The sequence below is a fragment of the Podarcis gaigeae genome, assembly GCF_964106915.1.
Source record: "Podarcis gaigeae genome assembly, chromosome: 7".
NCBI classification, from domain to species: domain Eukaryota; kingdom Metazoa; phylum Chordata; class Lepidosauria; order Squamata; family Lacertidae; genus Podarcis; species Podarcis gaigeae.
In genome coordinates, this window is record NC_139683.1 from 61,989,961 (window position 1) to 62,009,802 (window position 19,842).

Sequence of the window (19,842 nt, forward strand, 5' to 3'; positions counted from 1 at the left end):
CAGGGATTTCCATTCATCTATTCTACCAGCTTCAAAATTAATGCCCACATTTCTCTCTAAAATAAATTCTATTCAATAATACTCCCCCCAAAATCTTCTCTCTTTATACAATTTTTCTTCAAGCCAACGCAGTACAGTACTATAATAAGATGTAACCTTCATTAAGCCCCAATAATAAAATATTTTAAAGAAAAGCAGCCCATGCATGCTTTTTGTTGCACAGACTCAAAGCAGAAAGTCAATCTTGTTTTAGCTATATGCACAAAACGCCTATTGCATTTTAGTGCAACTAAAACTTTCCTCTTCTCTGAGGTTCATGTAGCTAAACCTCTTGACCCCAATGAAGTGTTCATACTGAAAACTGCTCTGCAGTTCTGACATGACAGAACACTGCTATTCCTAAAGGATCTCAGTTATGTGTCGCTGTGTGTAGGCCTTGCCCTGTGGGGAAATGAGCTGTGAAGAAGTATGAGACACCTTAACATTATATTCCATGAAATTCAATAGAGGAATTTTAAAGAATAATATTAGCTCTTTTGGGAATTTCAAGTGTTCAAACAATATCCAAAAGCTCTTTGCAGAAGCACCTGGCTTTCTGCACAATTTTTAAAATTAGGATATGGCTTTCATGAGATGTGATAAACCTCTAAAATTTTAGCTAGGTAAGGATAGCTCAACATTTATATAGTGATGCAATAAAGCAGTATTAACAATGCACCAACAGAGTTCAACAAGTTTTCTTCCCAAATGCAAATAAGTTATCCTCATTTTAAAGAGCTTATATAAATACTTTAGTATAAACACTTGAATCCCCCCTCTTAAAATAAATGTTTTATGCATAGTACCTTAAGTAAGTTGCTCTTCCACTTGCTTGAGTAGACCAGTATGTCGGATCTGAAGTTGGTACTTATTGCTAGAGTATAAGATGGTTTCCCAGCTTTCTGTTTTGAATTCAAAAGGGAAAGAGCAAGTTTTGTCGGCAAACCAAGTGGATTGGGATTGTCAGGGCTGACAGACCAAGAAGAATAAACTGAAGTCTTTTGGTCATTTTGCAACAGGTGCACAGGCTTCCTTTTTAACAAGTAACACCATGTAAAGTTTGTTGTAGTCTTTAGGCTTGGAAAAGATAATCTCTGTATATCATCCGCATTCACAACGGACAAAGCGGCTCCAGATTTTGCTTGGCTCAAAACACTGGACTGCTTATCATCATTCACTTCTGGGGACATCCTCTCTTGACTGTTATCTGGAACCTTTAGAAAGGAAGTCTGAATATTCAGTGAAGTAGATTCAGTTGACTTTCTGACTGCAAACCTTCCAGTTTCAGAGATCGATGGGTTATCATATTCTAAAGGCTCCTTTATGAGTGAAGAAGCCCCACACCGAGCAGATTCAGCTGAACCAGGCAGCAGAAGATCTGGCACATTACCAGCTCCAGTGCTTTTATCATCTTGATCTAATGAGAAACCTTCTAGGGGCTCAACTGTGCAGATCTGCCGCACTAAGAGTGGCTTTTTTTGCTTGTTAGGTTCGCTAGCCTTTACGGTCAAAGGATGCAGTGACATAGCACCTGTAGTGCAAGCAGCTCCACTTTCATCTTTAACACGCTTCTGGTGTTTTTCCATGGCAATGTCTAAACTATTGGCTGGCGAGAGCATGCGCTTACTTGAGGCTGTGGCTTCCTGCTGAGGGAAAAGTCCACCAACTGGCACTTTCTGAATCATATTTGAGGACCCCAGGGAAGCTGAATTTTTGCTTTCCGTCTCACAAATCAGATTTTCAAACACAGATGCTGGCTGCGAACTTGGCAAACACCTCAGATGATCTTTGTGGGATTTTGGCAGCTGAGTTTGATCTTTGACTGTTGGCACTGATGCAGTGTTTATTTTACAGAGAGACTGGTTGACCTGATCCCGTGGCACCAAAATTTGAGGAAGGGGTGCAACAGCAGCCAAACCATATGATGGAATATTACTGTGAATGCGCACAGGGATGAAGGGCGCAACATGATACATTCCACCACTGCAATTATCGGGAGCAGTTCGTTGCAAGGGTGGTGCCACATATTGCTTGGACACTTTGTCGTTCAGTTTAGTATGTATTTCTAATGAAGACCCAGTCTGCTCTGTGCCAGCTGCACCTGGAAGACCTAAAGGATATTGCTTTCCTACGTGCAATGCTTTAACTTGAAGCTGATATTTGGGAGCAAAACAGTCTTCTTGCATACTATGCTGACCAGCAACCATGCTCATGCTTTTCTGAGTTCCAAGTGCTGATCCCTTGAAAGCTGATTGGGAATACTGACTGAGTGAAGCTTGCTGACCAGGATGATGTAAACTAGAGCCTAAAGACCGTTCACTAGAAGGCGGGTTAAGAGAGTTGTTGCTCTTCACTGACTGTGATTCACGCAAAGGCTTGATGTAAGTCTGGGGGTGCTGAGAACTTGAAGACAATTCCTCGGGTTTCCCAGAGCCCTGCAACCTCTGCAAGGACACTGAAGAAATATCTGCTGCAGGACTTATTTGAAAAGAAGTACTTGACATGACATCAGGCTGATTCTTTTCTGGAGCAATATTTAAAGATATTTGTCTTACAAGGGGGCCCCTTCTCCTTTCTAACAAAGGTACATGTCCACTGCCAGATGTCAGTTTAGAAGTAGAGATCTCTAGAAGTGAGGCAGGCTTGGATGGAACTGCACTTCCACAGTCAAATGACTTGCTTCTGTAATCGGCAACTTCCATGGACGGCTGGGTGCAGTTAATTTGTTCAGAAGCAGCACGTCGCATTTCTCTGAAATGAGGACCAGGCACACTAAGTGTATTTGAACTTGTAGGAATTGTAAGAAATTCCAAGGATTTATTTGTAGGCTCTGCTTTGGAAGCACTCTCATTCTTAGATACATCATCTTTATCAAAAGAAGTTGAGAAACTAGATGCACGTGACAAGCTACTTTCCCGACTGAGACTTCTAGAAAGCGTAGATTCAAAGCTCGACTCAGCAGAAGAATGCTCCATTTCAGCCAAGCGAATTCTTTTCTTTTTTGGTGGAAGTTTTTCTGTGGGTAGCTTTGATAAGGTTTCACTACGCTGCGGCCAGTTAAATTTTTCCGTCTTGTCCTGATCACTGCATTGGCCTTCCTGATCTCTATCAGGCTCCTCTGTCACCAGTATTTCAGGAACCTGGATGTTATGCTGGCGAACAAGTCTTAGTGGTTGCATTGCTGCACTCTTTTCATTAGCAGTGACTTGACGTTCATGCAGCTGAACTCTTGAGGCTTCTGCTACTTGAGGACGGTGGGAGGCATTCAGGAGAGAATGCTTCTCCTCTTGAGCCATAATGGTACTCAAGGAATGGAGCTTCACAGCTTTGTTAGCATCCTGAAGGGAAACTGGCGATACCCTTTCAAATGAATCTGATTTTTCAAATGAACTAGGTCTGCTTAAGGAGTTTGTGTGCTGAATTACTGAAATCCCAGCCCCTTGTCTTTTCAGTTCTTTTTTTTCTGGTGCCACTGGAACAGCCTGCTTCTCCCCATGCAATGTCATCTTTGGCCCCATAGTCTGCTCTGCGCCATGAGTCTCCAGCTCATCTTGTGCCAGTTTTTGTAGGGAAATACTACGTGAATCTAAAGCAGCGGCAGTGTGTTTGGAGACACTGATTGTATTTCCGAGTTTGTTTTGACACTCTGACCCAGCCATGCTCTTTGACAAACTACTACTTGTATCATTTGTCTGCAGTTCATCATCATCATCTCCCACACTTTTCATTTTCCTCCTTTTTCTTATCTGAGATGTCTGCTCCCAGACACCAGTTGAAGTGGCAACTCGATAGTGAAGAATTTGGGGTTGTGTACTGTTCAAGACTGTCTTGTGCTCAGAATCTCGTATAGCTGCCTTGGTTTTTGGTCCATGTAACTCTGAACAATAGAACTTTTTGTGGTTTTCGAAGTTTTCCAGTTTTCTGTATCTGTTTCTGCAAGTCTCACACTCAAACATTGTCCCTCGGCCTTGCTGTGACTTTTTTTTATCCATAGTTGACCCTTGTACAAATGATTTGCTTCTTGACATTAAAAATTCACTTGATGTGTTGCATCCATAGCTTTCATCTACAGATCGTGTTTGTCCAAAAGTGTGCCCTTCACTGACCGAAGAATCTTCTATTGCTGCTTGCCGAACAAGGGTGCGAGGGTGTCCGCCTTGGAGCTGTGGAGTAGCAGGTCCTGGCACAAAGACATCATCATACAAGGAGCCAATTTTATCATCAAAAGACTGACTTCCACGTAGGGGGTGAGGGGGAGGGATTACATTTGTAGGTACAGCTGAATAACTGGTAGTTGGCATAGAATTACTTCTGGTTATAGGTAAACAGTCAAGAGTTGGTACAGACAGCAGAAAAACCTGCTTTGACTTCTCAGTAGGTGTAAAAGGAGACTTTGGTATATCAGAGCTTGAGCTAGTCCTTCTACTCATAGGCTTTAGGTCAAACTGAAATGAGTCTTTAAAAATGTAGGATTTTGGAGAATCAATACTACCTCTTCTTGAAAGGGATGTTCTCCGTGGCTTCACACTATCCAACTGTTTGTCATCCACTACAGCCTCATTATCAGATATTATCTTTGAAATGCGTTCTTCAAGCATTTTTGTGGCCAGAGGTGGTCTCATCTGGCCAGATGAAAGCAAGGTCTTGTCAGCACAAATGGTTTGCACAACAGATGCCACAGTGGTGCTCATTCGTGGCACACAACTTTTACTTGAGTCTTTTTCGGAAGAAGGCAATCCTTTCATAAATGGAGCTGGTGGACTCATGGTCTGATCTGCACTTTCTGAACGTGAAAAGTAGCCTGAATCAGTGCTACCTAAACTTCTGGGGCTCAAGAGACATTTTACTTGCTGATCCTGAGAACAATCTGTCGCCTGCTGTCTTTGTAGTTGCGCATGTATTGCTGTCCCTACAGGGGTCCCAAGCTGTTCCTCGGAAACGCTTGTTTCAGTTTTCTGATGTTGCTTAGCATCCGATTCATTTACCAGCACATGTGTTAAATTTGGTTTCACATTTGTTACTTTCAAGTCCCCTTGTTGTTGTGTTTTAGAAAGTGTAGAGGTGGGATCTGCTACTTTGGGGCTATCTGATCTCAAAGGAGATACATTAACAGGGCAAACGATCACCTTGGGTAAAGCTGTCCTTGGTTGCACAGATGAGTCCTGAAATGAGGAGTCACCCAGCATATATTCCGGATTTCTTAAAGAAATGGGACTACCTTTGTGCAATGAGTCAGAATTGGAAGGTATTTTCACTACATGCACAGGTTCAATTTCTAATGATCCTTGGTCTTCTTGTCTTTCATCAGCTGTGCCCTCATCATCACTGTCACCACTTTCTTCCACATCTGAATGGATGCTAAGTGCTTTGTCAGATTCATGGGAGAGAAACCCACTAGAATCTGGCTGGAGGACAAGTCCAAGTTTGATAGCATGAGCATGAGACTTTTTGTGCTTATACAGATTGCTTTTGGTCTTAAATGAAAATCCACAAGTCTCACAAGGATATGGTCGTTCTCCTGTGTGGGAGCGGATGTGCTTTAGGAGAACACTGGGCTTGGCACAAGCCCTGTTACAATACTCACAGACATATTTCCCTAGTTTTTTAGGCTTCTGGACTTTTAGAAGGTTACATATTTGTTCTACACCATGGCTGACAACTGAAGCTATCTGGGCTGAGTTGTACAAGGGAGCTATAGATAACTGGGTGGTAGAGCTAGAGGGGTGAACTGACAACGGAGATTTTGCTACTAGCTGGTTTTGAGGAAAAGCCTGAGTAACAGAGGATTGGGGGCTCATTATTGAAGAGGTTACTGCTATGCTGTATATATTCTGGAGTTTGAGATTTTCCAGGTTCGGCTGTTGCACCAGAGAATTAGTGAAGCTCTGACATGGAGCAATTTGTTGGTTTTGTTGCCCAGCTTTAGCAAGAACTTGCTCTTGTGAGTGATCAACTGAGGGCATCTGTGCTTGTTCACTCTTCCCTGATGTTGCTACATGCACAGTCTGTGAAGTGCAAGGAAGAAATTGAGATCCAGCTACAAATTCTGGCTGCACCAAAGCAGCATGACTTTGGACACTCAGTGTATTGGATGTGAGACAAGAAGAGGCGCTTGCAGTTTTATTTGGTCTCAGTTTTTCTATCTGCATCCCACTGAAAGGGCACTCTTGTGCTAAGGTGTTCAGCTCAGGCTCCATAGCTTTCAGTAAGACATCGAATGCAGTATTTGTACATGAGGATGAATGACTACAATCAACAAAAGTAATACATTCATTATTGTCAGCCTTGGCTGCACTTGAGCTAGTGGAACCCTTCTTCACTGGTAAGTTTAACTGGGATGAACTGTGGTCTTCTACTGGCCATTTATTCAAGTCCAAGGATTGAGGTAACAGAGACAATTTGGGGTGCACCGAAGTCTCAGATTTGGACGTTTTAATAGCTACCTCACTGCTAAGCACCCCCTCATTTTGCTTGTTTTGTTTCCCATTCTGTGTTGCCAAAATGTGCACTTCTTTTAGGAGCTCTGAAGTATCAGGAAGGATGTTAGACAATGAAGAAGGCTCTTCTACTTTTTCTTTAGACTTTGCCCGAGCTGGAGTTCTCAAAGGCGATTTTGGTATTTTCGTCAGGTGATTCTCAGTTACAATCTTTTTACGTTTCACACCTTTAACTGTGTCCGTGCTCCCTCTTGTAACAGCCTTGGAGATTTCTGTCAAACACAAAGAAATAAAAGTCAAATGGTAATTCTGCAGATATTATCAGCATCATTTACATAGTACTTTCAACATATTAAATGTTACCCAATCTTTACCCACACCTTGTTACCTATTTAATGCCATTCCATTTAGCAATATAGGAACTGAGGCAGAAGATAGTAATTTGCTCAAGAGCACCTAAAGTTCGCGAGTTTGAATTTAATACAGCATTTCACTGAACCACACTAGTTTTAAGTACATTCTTAATTTACAGAATTTGCTTCAGAGACCCCTCCCAAACTTATTTCAGTTCTTGTACATATTAATTATATTCCATTTTCATCATGTTTTCATTACCACTATACAAACCATTTGCTCAGTTAACTGCATTAAATATGAATGAAATTCATTAGGATGAATCTTGGTCCAACAATGTTCCCTTCTCATCTTGTCTCTGGGTGTGCTCAAGAGTAACTCCATTAAAACCAATGCTTTCCGCTCACAATTAACTTTATTGATTTCAGTGGGTCTATCTTGAGTGGGTAACATAGATACTAGTTCACAGTTTGGACACTCTGGTCCTTGGTCCCCTCCAAAATCTATTATACAGGCCCTAGGGCTGGTGATATATTGATAAGATTGTCCAAAAACAGTTTGAAGTCCATATTGTGATATTGGTTTCATAATTTTTGACCTGTCAATATATTGTGAATCATGAAGTGTGTGGGTGTGGGTGTGAAAAACTGTGAAACCAGCTAATGCCTTTACATAGCTCCATCCTTATTTTGGACATTGTTAAATATCACAAAGTTCAGCTGGTGATATATCATAATGTTGAAAACTGTTCACTTCTACACAGTTCCATCCTTATTTCAGGCATCATGATATATTGATATATCACAATGATTAACTGGTGAAATATTGTGATGTTGAAAACCAGTTACCATTCAGCCTTAATGGGCCCACCTTCAGCACATGGGACTGTTTCTAAGCTGCTCTATTCAAATGGAATACTTCGTCAACAAGAAATACTATGGCAGAGATGGGGAACCAGTGGTTCTCCAGTGTTGCTGGACTCCCACCATCCTTGATGGCTGTGACTGCTGGGAGCTGGTGTTCAACTATATTTGGAAGGCCACATGTTCTCCATTTCTAAGAGAATACAAAACATAATTCTGCAACCAAGTCTTCATTTGAGTCAGGTGGGGAAGGCAAATATCTAAAAGTCATTCGCACTTCTGGCCTCTAGACCTTTAAAAGATTCACTTGAAAACATTTGAATGGAAGAGTTTCTTTTGTTGAGACGTTATTGTACTCAGCAAAAATCAATGCACTCGTGTATTCTTTCTTCATATTTAAGACAGAATTGTCAGAATAGCTTTGAAAGATTAAGTGCTAAATTAAGCACACTCAGTGTTTTTTCTTCTCTATTGTCAAAACAATCCCAGCTCTGCTGGGTCTGGCACCCGTTACTGATTTACTGAGTAGATTTCAGCAGTGAGAGATTTAAAGCATATGCACTTACAAATGTTATGTTTTCTTCAAGAATCATCAGCAGAAATTAACTTCTCCATTCAGACAACAATTTAAGAGCAATGATCTTGAATTAGAATCCTAGGTCAATGGTATGGAAATGACTACGGCACTGAATTTAGATGGGGGAAAGGCAGCTGGGACTGGATATCAAACAAGTTGCAGGAAGACATGGCCACAGTGAATACAACTGTGGACAACTCAATGCTTCTTTCTCAGGCACAATATGTTTCAGCCTAGAAAACATGTAAAGTTGAGCAGTCAAAGGAATGAGGACAGACTGAAGTGGGGCAGCAATATACAGATTCACCCAACAAGAAACAGAATGGGATGAATCATAGAATCATAGAGTTGGAAGAGACCACAAGGGCCATCGAGTCCAACCCCCTGCCAAGCAGGAAACACCATCAGAGCACTTCTGACATATGGTTGTCAAGCCTCAGCTTAAAGACCTCCAAAGAAGGAGACTCCACCACACTCCTTGACAGCAAATTCCACTGTCGAACAGCTCTTACTGTCAGGAAGTTCTTCCTAATGTTTAGGTGGAATCTTCTTTCTTGTAGTTTGGATCCATTGCTCCGTGTCCGCTTCTCTGGAGCAGCAGAAAACAACCTTTCTCCCTCCTCTATGTGACATCCTTTTATACATTTGAACATGGCTATCATATCACCCCTTAACCTCCTCTTCTCCAGGCTAAACATGCCCAGCTCCCTTAGCCGTTCCTCATAAGGCATCGTTTCCAGGCCTTTGACCATTTTGGTTGCCCTCCTCTGGACACATTCCAGTTTGTCAATGTCCTTCTTGATCTGTGCTGCCCAGAACTCGACACAGTACCAGAATGAAACCTGACTGAGACAGAAGGAACAACCAGCTTACTGTAGCCTAGTTACATTGGGGAAACTTAATACCTTTCAAGAATTTATTTTGCTTTTAAAATTAAGCTATGATCTGGGTTAGCAGAAATGGACAACAGTACATATTCATGCTTGGAGAAACCCAGTGATGTATAAAATAAAGGCTTTGATTACCTAGATACCCTTTAAAGTATTAGTTATCTTTATTGGGCCATCACTGTCAATGTGGCACTAAAATAAAGGTATTGCTGTATGTAGAGGTAGCTAAGGCTTATGTCAGTTGTGCCCTACTAAAAGTGCAAAATAATATAAGTTATTCTAGGCGATGGATTTTTATTCAGTACTAACAAAATGCTGTAAGTTATATGTATTTGGAGGGAAGGCTTATATACTGCTGGCAAATCACATTGAACTTCCTTATGAAACCCGTGTCAATGAGAGCCAGGCAATCCAGTGTCAGATACAGAGAGCAGGTTTTGTGTTTAAACCTGGTAATAATTTGCAATGTAAAAGACCATAAACTAAGGGCTGATTTCACTTTTTTGTGCTCTGGGACATATAACCAAATACTCAATATATGCTGGCCCTTACAAGATGTTTGGAATCAGGGGAGAATGTGTGTCTTAAATTTAAAAGCCCCAAAGCTGTAGATTGAGCCCTTTCTGGCAGCTGCCTCAAAAGGGTTTATTTGGGTATATGTGTGTTTTTAAAGAGACATATACACAGTTCAATGCTAATAACCTTGAGCCAGTGACCTCAGGATGGAGGCCTTAGCTTCCTTCCCTTTCAGAGCTCCGCAAAAAATTCCCTGTGATGATCATTTACCAGTAACAGGTTTTTAGGACACTTGAATGAAAATGGTCAAAATTTAAATTCCAAATCAACGCCCAAGTTTTCAAGATTGTTGGATGCCGATGATGGAAATACAAAATAATCAGTACAGAACATGGTAGTAACAACATCAACATATTACAAGCAGCTAAAAGTATTCCAAGCAAGTTCAAAATGATGCAAATATGGAGAGAACTTTAATAATTATGAAACTAAGTTCTTTCAGTCCATTTAGCAAGAATACTTTGAGGATAAGGTAATAAGATTGCATCATCAACAGCTGCTTAAAATTTAGGGAAGATAAAATTATCACAGTTAGTTATTAGTCATTATAGCTAAGTGAAATCCCCATCTTCTTAGACCTTCTGCTCCTGAACAATTTCTGGTGGACAAGAACAAGGGAGGCATCTGATTGGCTACTGTGGGGAACAGGAGGTCGGACTGGGCTAGTCAACATGGTGCCCTCCAGGTGTTGTTGGATTCACATTCCCATCAGCCGCAGCCAACATGTCCAATGGTCATGAATGGCTGGCCACTGTATCTGCAATGTGAGCTGATGGTGACCTTTCATTATTAGTATTATTTGCATATCATTATTTATCATCATCATTATTATGGGATTGCTGGAGAAAGGCTGCAGGAAGAGAAACAGTGGTGTGTTTTACCTTTCTGTGAGTCTTCTGTTTCATTAAGTTCTTTTTGTGCTTCTTCAATTTTGTCTAATGAAAACAAAAAGTAAATCAGAAAAAGAGGGGAAAACATACTTTGATCACAAATGGTTTTAATTTCTTCCCCTCACTTTGTTGAATAAACACCAAAAAACCCACCACCCTCTTTTTAACATTATCGAACAGTTTGCCCATCCTCATATACAATGTGAACACTGTTCGTTGGAGGTGTAAGGAAGGCAACCAAAATGATTGATGAACTGGAACAACTACCCAATGAGGAAAGTTTACAAGGCTTGGGGCTTTTTAGCTTATTATTTTTTATTATTTATTTTTATTACATTTCTATCTTGATCTCCTCCCCACCCCCCGGGCAAAGGAGTCTGGAGAGACAAAAGCATAGACAAAATGGTAAGTGGGGGGTATTGTGGAAAAAGTAGGTAAGTACATAAATGTGAAGGCCCATAAACCAGGAAAATTGGTTTGCCATCTATCCACCCCAAATTTTCTGGATTATTTTCCAGGCCTTCACATGTCTAGACAGGGGTATGCTTTTTCATCTCACGTAGTACTTCTTCACACAACACATAGTCAAACTATGGGATTTCCTCCCACAAGGTGTTGTGATGTGTACCAACTTGGATGGCTTTAAAAGGGAATTAAGATGCGCTCATGGTGGATAAAGCTATTAATGGCATGGCTACTAGTCATGATGACTATATGTTACTTCCAGTGTCAGAAGCAGTATGCATCTGAATTCCAGTGGCTGTGAAACATGAGGAGAAAAGGGTTATTGTGCAAACAACCTGCCTATGGGCTTCCTGTGAGAAGAGAATGCTGGACTAGATAGGCCTTTGATCTTATCTAGCAGTGCTCTTATGTTCTTAGGGAAAACCATCCTACTCCGAAAGCTTAGGCCATGCAGCCCATTTAAAACTACATTAATATTAATGTCAATTAGCACAGCCCATTAGTGGCTATGCTTCTGGCTACAAGTGTATGTCTGAAGAAATAGGGCTTAATAATGTATCCATGAAAATACTCAGGCTGTAATAAAAATCCAGGAGGCAGGAGTTTCACGTTAAGGAATAATCACAAAGACTGATGCTATTCAAATACATAATGTGGGTGGGATTATGCGGTGCTTTCAGAGGATGTAAAAGATCAGAATGTGACAAAGGAAAATAGGTGGTTACAAATATATGTAGGGTTCAAGCAGTTTGGGATTTCAATCACTGATACTTAAACTACTGAAGTAAAATCTTCAAAGTCTTAGTCCTGAAAATAAGAGGTGTCAGAAGTTAAAGTTCCTTACATCTGGATTCTACAGGAAAATGTTACCAGATGTCAAAATTGCAAGTAAGATATAAACAGTGGGAAAAAGGAGAAAAACTTTAAAAGTTCTCTTCTGCACATCTTTGAAAATCTAAACGAACATAAGGTTTAAATCAATGCCTCTTTTTCTGAACGAAACAGCGGGAAACTCCTGAAAGAAGTCCCTGTAAATTTACTTGGGAAAGGTCAGTAAACGCTAGTATACTTATGATGCCTCAATCACATTTGTTCTGGTATTGCCCAGAGTGACCTCAATATATTAACATACTGATCTAAACCTTCACGCTGGCACAGCATCCCACTTCAGGTTATGGTATCAGCATTGTTGTAAGCATGTCCTCATTGTAAGCACTTTCTGCCTTGATCCAGAACCTCATTTAATAAGAAAGTAATATTCTGACCCATCTGTGTTCACTGAATATTAACTGTCTCTTTCCTGGTTCTGATTATGGCAGAGAACAGATATGATGAAAAGTGGGTTAGAAATAACAGCATCATAGAACTGTAGAGTTGGAAGGGACTCCAAGGGTCATCTAGTCCAACCCCCTGCAATGCAGGAATCTCAATCAAAGCATCCATGAGAGATGCCCATCCAACCTCTGCTTAAAAACCTCCAATGAAGGAGAGTCCACAACCTCCCGAGGGAGTCCATTCCACTGTAAATAATTAAAAATAAATAAATAAATAAATAGCCGGCTACCATTTTTTGTTGTGTATGTTTTCCAAGTGCTTTTGCCCCCAAAGAGCTCCCTTTCTCAGTGACTTTCTCAGGGACTTACAGTCCCTGTTCTAACTCATCCCCATGACAATCACAGAGACAGGTTGCTATCCTTTTCATATCACCTTACAGAGACCAAAGAAGACTTGTTCAAGGTCATCCACAAAATCCCTGTCTGAGCTGGGATTTGATTCAAGACCAGGCACTTTTGCTGTATATGTGAGTGTTATAATCTCATTTCCAGAGTATGTTGGCACTTATAATTTTTATTATTTTAGATTGTGGTAGATTGCGGTAGTGGGGAAAAGACTGGTGAAGATTTGGATTTAGCAATTAAAAAGTTTTATGAACTGTGAAAACAGACACACTACCTGTAGAGAAGATTATAATTTGGGATAATCCAATCCAGCAAAAGGAAACCATACCTCAAATACTGATGTCCACTGTGTTTCAGTATCATTGCAGGTGTGTAGGGCAGATACAACAACAACATTACATATCTGTTCAAAGCTCCTTATACATTACCAATGATTTCTGATGGCAGTCAAGAGCACAACCCATTCCAAAGTGGTCGTCACTTAAAACAATTAGGGTACGGGGGAGCCATTGTATTGTGATACCAGAAGAGAGCTAATTTTACCCTTATTAAGGAAATTACCTGGCCGCTCAGAGGAAACTTATGCTAAATACCTTCTTGCCAATAAAGATCAGGATATCATCAGGCCTGCTGCAAAATTCTGTTTTATAGCACCAAGGACAAGACAGGCTGTGGTGACAGTGATGGCCAGAGAACGAATACTGATTTTAGTCACTGGGATACAGATTTTAGCTGAAGGAGTGTTATTTTTAATGTAAATAAGTTTATAGGGGAATTTTAATTACACCTGCTTCTTCATGCGGATGTGGCATAAGTTGTTGTTGCTGCTGCTGCTGCTAATTTGCTGTCTGGTCTTTGACCGCAATAAAGATTGATTGATTGATTGATTGATTGATTGATCAGGGGTAGGGGACCTTTTCCAGTCTGAGGGTCACTAACCCTTCTGTGAAACCTTTTGGGGGCCACATGCTGGTGGGCTGGCATGAACAGCAAGCAGAACAACAAATGTAATTTTTATATATGTATAACAAGCTAGGTTCTTCTCTCTCTCTCTCTCTCTCTCTCTCTCCTCCATTCAAATAATCAATAAGCATTACACTGGTCAACAACAAATTTGTTGTCTGCGTTTTTTCAGATGATTTAGGACAAATCTGATGCGCTGAATCCAAAAATCACATTGGTTTTGCTCAATCAGGTCAAGTTTTTGAGCTATGGCCACATGTTTTTTTTTACGTTTTTGTTCACATGTACGCTTGTGTGGAGCATTTTAGAAGAAGTTGGTGGGGGTAAAATGCCATGTTGAATAATTGTTTTGATTGGAAACGATTATTTTAATGACAAGAAGTATTCAGGTCCGATAGTTCTGGGTGATTATGTTGAAAAGGGATCAGTTTGAAGTCATAAAACCTCGAAATCTTCCATAAATTGGTGCGGCAAAGCATAAAGTTATTTTGGTATTAAACTTGGTGACCAGGATAAAGCTTGGGTGCCACACATGGTGTGCAAGGAATGCACCGAGACTCTATGTGGATGGACCAATGGCAAGAGGAGTCTGAACTTTGGAATTCCCATGGTTTGGAGGGAGCCGACAAACCATGTCACTGACTGCTACTTCTGCACTGTTGATGTGACTTGGATCAACAGAAAGAACCGGAGCAGCCTCAAGTATCCTGATCCTCAATCAGCACATCGTCCTGCAGCTCATTGTGATGAAATTCTAGTGCCTATCTTTGGAGAACTTCCTGACATTAGTGACGAAGATGCCTCCAGTGTTGAAGGACATGAAGAAGAAGAAGTGGTTCTTGAAGATGATGCTCCACATCCATTTTCCCAAAAAGAGTTGAATGATCTAGTTCGCAACCTCAGCTTGTCAAAGGACTCTGCCGAACTGTTGGCATCCAGATTGAAGGGGAAAAAACCTCCTCTCTGATGGTGCTCGCATCAGCTTCTTCCGCAACAGGCATCAAGAGTACCTCCGTTTTTTCTCAGAAGAGAAGGACTTGGTGTACTGTGCAGATATTGCACAGCTTCTGCTCAAGCTTGGAGTGCCACAGTACGAACCCAAAGATTGGAGACTGTTCATTGACAGCAGCAAGCGATCACTGAAATGTGTTCTGCTACACAACGGCAACCAGTTTGCCTCTATACCCCTGGCTCACTCAACTACACTGAAGGAGAACTATGAAGCGGTGAAGTATGTGCTGGAGAAAATTGGTTATGATCAGCATAAGTGGTTTATTTGTGTTGACCTGAAAATGGTGAACTTTTTGTTGGGACAACAGTCTGGCTTCACCAAGTACCCATGTTTTCTGTGCACGTGGGATAGTAAGGACCGTGCTCAGCATTACACGAAGAAGGACTGGCCTGTGCGGGAGGAATTGGTGCCTTGCAGAAAAAGGAAAGTCATCAACGACCCTCTGGTGGACAGAGACAGAATACTCTTCCCACCGCTGCACATCAAGCTCGGCTTAATCAAGCAGTTCACCAAGGCTCTGGACAAGGATGGTGACTGCTTCACTTACTTGTGCCAGGCTTTTCCAGGATTGACCATTGAGAAGTTGAAAGCTGGCATCTTTGACGGTTCTCAGATCCGTCAGCTCATCAGAGATCCAGAGTTTGGAAACTCAATGAATGAAGTGGAACTGGAAGTGTGGAAGGCATTTGTTCTGGTAGTGAAGAACTTTCTTGGCAACAATAAGGCCAGAAACTACACAGAACTTGTCAACAACATGCTGACTGCTTTCAGAAACCTGGGCTGCAACATGAGTGTCAAGATGCACTACCTATTTTCACATACGGACCGGTTTCCTGAGAACCTGGTTTCAATGAGTGACGAGCAGGGGGAGAGATTCCACCAGGACATGAAAGAGATGGAGACCAGGTATCAGGGTCGCTGGGACGCAGTCATGATGGCTGACTACTGTTGGACTCTGAAGAGAGACCTCCCTGCCACTGAGCATTCCAGGAGTTCTAAGAAACGGAAGTTCAAGCCCTGAAGTTTGAAAAATGGTGAAGCAACATGCAATTTACGTGTACTTACCTTTATCAATGCCCACCATTCAGTTTACAGTAATCGATGTTTCTATCAGGTAATCAATATATGTTGTTGGAAAAACATTTTTTTCTCTTAAAAACATATTTAGGATGATATGTGTTGACAAAAATCAGCTGATAATGCCACAAAAATGTAATCGATTGTGTCACAAGATCTGATTTTTTTCAAATCAACATAACACAAAAACCTGACCTGATGGAGAGAAACGGATGCCATTTCCTGATTCAGCAGTGCAAAAATACCCTAAATCAGTTGTAGACATCTAGACAACATTCAAAAAGTAAAAAGATTGTTGCCCAGTGTTATCAGAGTTCATTCTAGCCAGGTTGTGGGTTACTTCACTTGGGTTGTGAAGGAAGGCCAATGTGGGGTATGGCCTGGGAAAAGCTCTTTTACTGTTCTTTTGAATAATGTCCAACACTTTGGTACCCTTTACCTGTATGTGTTCTAGGATAAGTATATCAACAGTAGAGCAATAATTTCACTTCACAAGTCTTAATAATGCTGCTGCTGTGCTAGTATAGCCTTTGTAAGTGTCATTTTATCTCGGCATCCTTTTGTCAACTTGCTCTGAGGTTTTTATGTTGTATGTCATCTGTCTTTCTCGCAGACCGTCTGCTGCCTAGTTCGTGATTTGCCATATTATGCTTGTGAGTTCAATTTATTTATCTCAGCTGAAAGCATTTAAAATCAACAGGGGCACATCAGTACAGCTTTCCAGTTTGCTGACATCAGTTATCTGGCTGAACCTCGAGCACTGGTTGAAATTACTTCTGAGTAGCCATTTAGAGGACTGCACCTTCCTTTTTATCCATGTAAGCTCTAGACCTAACATACACCATGATGCTAGTGTTCAAAATTTGAGTTTGTAAGTTTTTTTGAGAACAACCTTTGGCAACCTGGCACCTTCCACATCTTTTGGACTACAATCTCCAACAGCCCTAGACAGCACGGGTTGGTGAAGGCTGTCCTTGTGTTTCCAGCAGATAGAACAAATTACACTCACAGTAAATAGGAACAGTAAATGAGCAAAACACATACAGTACCTCCAACTTCCAGTGCCCATATCGCCTATGCCAAATTGTAAGGATGACAATTAGTAAGAAAAGGTAAAAGATGTATTGGGAACTGCACTTTCAAACTAGCAGACTAATGAGCAAAACAATTAGTCTCTAAATGCTAATTTGTACTGCTAGACAAGCATTTGTTATAGTTACGGACAGAAGCCAAGGAAAAATGTGTCCCTCCTATGTTCCGTATTTCTGCTTGTGACCTTGAATGAACTCTATACCAGAAAACATGTGGACTGCCCACATAAGAGCTAATTTGCAGCTGATAAGCATAATCATTCAGAGAGAATTTGAGAAAAGTGGACTCGAAAACTTGACTGAACTCTGAATCGGAAATGTGGAATGTTTTGGTAACATTTTTGTTGTTGAAACAATGACAGATGAAACTACAATTTCTGGGAAAGCTGAACAGCAACATTTAACAAGTAACTAGTCTCATATATACAAGTTATTTAAAGCAACAAAAGCAACCTAAGTAGACCATTGGACACAGGCCAGTGACGATGATACCAATGTAACTATGCTGTCAAAAGAACTGGTCTTATATGTGATCTTGGTAACCAGAACAGTAATTGCAACTCAAGGGGAAACAGCTCAAAATATTACACTGGACGCTTGGTACCACTTACTGTACTCTGGAATAAATCTATAGTGGAGGAAACCATGCATAATCTGAGATTTTGAAAAGGACTAGACGCTCCAGACACTTTTTATTCCTTTATGACACACACACAGCAGAATCATCGTTTTCAAGACAACCCTCGTCACAAGCCTGGCAAATCCGGAACTAGACTTGATGATTTGATAAAACTGATAATCTTTACATGCACTTCATATGCAACTACACACTCTACGTGCCTATTTCTTAGTTTTGTTTCTCATCTTTTAATTTCTGTCTGCTGTTATAATAAAATGAAAAAGTTAACAAAAAAGAAAAAAAGATAAATCACTGCTCATTCTCATTGGTTTAGAAATGGAAACTGCAGCATCTCCCTGAAAGACACTGTGTCTGTGTTAATTGTTTTTTAAAATCTGAGGACAAGCAGCCATTGGGCAAACAACATGGTAGCAAAGGTCACTAGTTGAATCATTAGATTAAGACATCCATTTACAGTACACAAGTAGCATTACATAATGGCTTTACTTCTCATTACTGAGAGCAACTCTTATTTGTTTCCCAGAATAGGATTTGTTACTATATTCAGTTCAGTAAGATATTAACTGTGGCAACAAATGTTTTTTATTGATAATTTACTTTAATATTATTTCAATAATATAAACTACTCACAAAACTTCAAGGGGGGGGGGTCCACACATGATAATGTATCAATCTATCTCCTAAATGACAAGTGTTTGAGAATAATGATATCTGGATGATTCCCAGGCTATAATCATGATTCCACTTAAGCTCATAGGAGTTCTAACATTGATTGCAGTAGCAATAGGAATGATTCTTTGGTGTTTAAGAATGTACATCTGTGCGGGTTCCTTCCTGTGCTTACATTTGCTATCTTATTTTTAATGATATAATAAATCCTATTTGTGAAACCACAGGAATGAATTTCTTGGTGACATTGTAGTCTCTCCAAAGCCAGGTAAGCTACCTGCAAAATGTGTAAACCAGCAAAGTAAAAACAAGCAATGTGACTTTTTACACGGAGCAGAAGGTATCAAAATGCACCTATAGAGGTCAGGCAGGCACCTGCACAATTTATGATGGAAAAATTCCTACACGTGTACTGGCAAAGCCTTCTCTGTCCTATTGATAGCAGGTTCATCAAGCCCCACATGGATTGGTAAACTCATTATCTTCTAATTTTTCAGGGTTCTAAGTTCTGCCTTATGTCAAAGGTTCTTCTGAGAAGATGAATAGCAAAAACCTGTCTACCACCTAGGTCTTAAGTATCAATTTTGGTACCTTAATTCTTGAAGATGTTGTCCTAAGGGAGAAAAGGGTGTTGTTTTTAAGAACTGCATTAATAGCCTATCTGAAGGCTTAATTATGTTTTTGATGGTGGAGAAAATTAATTAGTACCTGTATAGTTTCATGGGAAACTGTGTTACAGTTGGCCACGATCACAGTATTATTACATGTTTTGCCCACCTTTCCTCCAGGAGCTCAAGGTGGCTTACGTGATTCTCCCCCTCCCCATTTTATCCTCACAACCACCCTGTGAGACAGATTAAGCTGAGAGACAGACTGTGAATGGTCTCAAATGACAGCTGAGTGGGGGTGTGTGTGTTTGAATCCTGGACTCTAACCACCACACTAAACTAGATTTGAAATATTTCATATGTAATTTTACATAAAAAATAGTCCCAGTTCCTTCTGGGTGGCCTTTCAGGTGGAATTCATTTTCAAATACTAACATGCCATATAAATGTGATATTCATCCATACAGCTTCCCTTTTCCCTTTTCCCTATAGAGAAGACAACATTGCTTTCTAATCTGAATATATATTATGCAACCTACTTGATAACAATCAAGTGCACAGGACAGACGTATCTTACAATCCTACTAACACACATTAAAGTTACCTTGAAAACTGGCCCTCAGTTCAATTTTATTAGCATTCAAGAACATACACCAAGCAGTCTCCAACCTTTCACATATGAAAATAGAAGAACTCCAGTATTCAAATGAATGGGGCTAGAGTCTATCAGCCCAGTTTAGGCCAATAGTAGGCTGAACACAAAAGCAGGCCAGAGAAAATCCAGGCTTAAACATGCCAAAATCATCAAGTGGGAACTAAAAGCACAGACAAGCAGGTGGTTCATTTTATTAACAAAAGTTGCAACCCAAGTAATTTGGATTTCATTTGTCTCAGTGGAAACATTTGTTTGGGCACCATCAGAATTATAAATATACAGTATCTCACAAATGCTTTACAGAATAGCATGGTAGGCATAGTCAGTTCCTTTGTGATGCCTGCTTCCTGGGCTTTA

The 19,842-nt window shown here is 40.5% G+C and overlaps 1 protein-coding gene across 10 annotated transcripts in view; it reads right to left on the reverse strand.

Annotated features, from left to right (window-relative positions):
- Nucleotides 1–19,842, reverse strand: part of HIVEP1 (HIVEP zinc finger 1) — a 90,456-nt gene that overhangs the window by 19,648 nt on the left and 50,966 nt on the right. For all 10 annotated transcript variants that reach the window (XM_083747115.1, XM_083747116.1, XM_083747114.1 and 7 more), the window contains 2 exons: nt 10,618–10,671; nt 846–6,748 (listed from right to left, as the gene is read on the reverse strand). In XM_083747115.1, coding sequence (XP_083603241.1) covers nt 846–6,748; nt 10,618–10,671 — 5,957 coding nt within the window. The remainder of the gene's footprint in view (nt 1–845; nt 6,749–10,617; nt 10,672–19,842) is intronic.